The sequence below is a fragment of the Bison bison genome, unplaced genomic scaffold (assembly GCF_000754665.1).
Source record: "Bison bison bison isolate TAMUID 2011002044 unplaced genomic scaffold, Bison_UMD1.0 scf7180017849224, whole genome shotgun sequence".
In the NCBI taxonomy this organism is placed as follows: domain Eukaryota; kingdom Metazoa; phylum Chordata; class Mammalia; order Artiodactyla; family Bovidae; genus Bison; species Bison bison.
In genome coordinates, this window is record NW_011479797.1 from 4513 (window position 1) to 5844 (window position 1332).

At 60.2% G+C, this 1332-nt stretch overlaps 1 protein-coding gene across 1 annotated transcript; it reads left to right on the forward strand.

Moving 5' to 3' along the window:
• Positions 1-2: 2 nt before the first annotated feature.
• Positions 3-727, forward strand: GFER (growth factor, augmenter of liver regeneration; the record flags this gene model as incomplete). Its single annotated transcript, XM_010846727.1, has 2 exons — positions 3-107; positions 374-727. Coding segments are annotated over 2 exons (306 nt in total), but the record flags the coding sequence as incomplete, so codon positions are not given.
• Positions 728-1332: the final 605 nt, after the last annotated feature.

The window sequence follows — 1332 nt, forward strand, 5'->3', positions numbered from 1 at the left end:
CGCCATCCGCGGGGCCGGCGTCCGACCCTCCGGCCTCCGAGTTCTCCCCGCGGCGGCCCTGCCGGGCCTGCGTGGACTTCAAGTCGTGGATGCGCACGCAGCAGAAGGTGCAGGCGTAGGGGGGCCCCCACACCTTGTCCTCGGGCACCCGGGACAGGCTGCCCGCCCCCTCCCCGGGGGTCGGCGCTTCCTAACCGTGCCCCCAAGGTAGGCCCAGCCTTTCGGCTCTTGGCCATGTGTGGGCTGGATCGGCCCCAGGACTTCTGTCTCCGGTCAGTGGGTCTCCGGATGGGGCGAAAAAAAAAAACAGGGAGCTTTGTAGGTTTCTGGTCGGGGAAAACCGAACTGACCCTTGGTCGGCCTCCTTCCACAGCGGGACAGCAAGTTTAGGGAGGATTGCCCTCAGGATCGCGAGGAACTGGGCCGCAACAGCTGGGCTGTCCTCCACACCCTGGCTGCCTACTACCCCGACCTGCCCACCCCAGAGCAGCAGCAAGATATGGCTCAGTTCATACATTTATTTTCCAAGTTTTACCCGTGTGAAGAATGTGCCGAAGACATAAGGAAAAGGTAAGTCGTGTCTGCAGGGTGTGCAGCCTGGGTCTGGGGCCCCTGGCAGATGTCATAAAGGGGAGCCTAGAGAAGTAGAGGCCGAGGTGGCAGCGGGTTGCCGAGAGCAGGGACCAACCAACAGCGTAGGGATTCTGGAGCCACTGCCTTTCTCCTCAAAGGCCAGGCCTGGGTCTGCTGCTGAGGGCTGCTGCTTTCTGCAGCCACAGAGCTCCCTCCCTGGGAGGGCTACTCTCATGAGATCCCTTGCTTAGCACTGATGAAGACTCTGGCAGGTTTCTAGGGACTCCACTGTTCCTAGCTTCTGGAGCAGGACCTTCAGTTTCAAGGCCTTGGGACCTCACTGCTTTTGCTTCCAAGAGCCGCCTTTTTGGGGAGCTCAAGAACTGTTGTTCAGTAGCCATAAGCATTTCTGGGCTGGCTGTGGGGGAAAGGGTAGCCCTTGCTGTTTGGAGCCTGGGCATTTATACGAGGTCTCTTGCTGAGGTGGTGTGGCAGGGCCACAGGTGCAAAGAAGCAGACCTGGTTTTCAGGTAGGCCTTTACTCCAGCCCCGCCCCTCCACACACTGCCTGGGGCCAGGGATGCTGGGGCGAGGTCTCCTGATTGTTACGAGATTGTAAAGCGCGGAGACCTCGTGTCTTAATGTCTTGCCCGGGGCTCTTGTCAGGGTTTGCCACGCGCCATAGGTAGGTGTTGGAGCAGGCCTTAGAGTCCACTGGGACTTGAGGCTGGAGGGTCAGCCCCCTTCTGGGAATTCCTC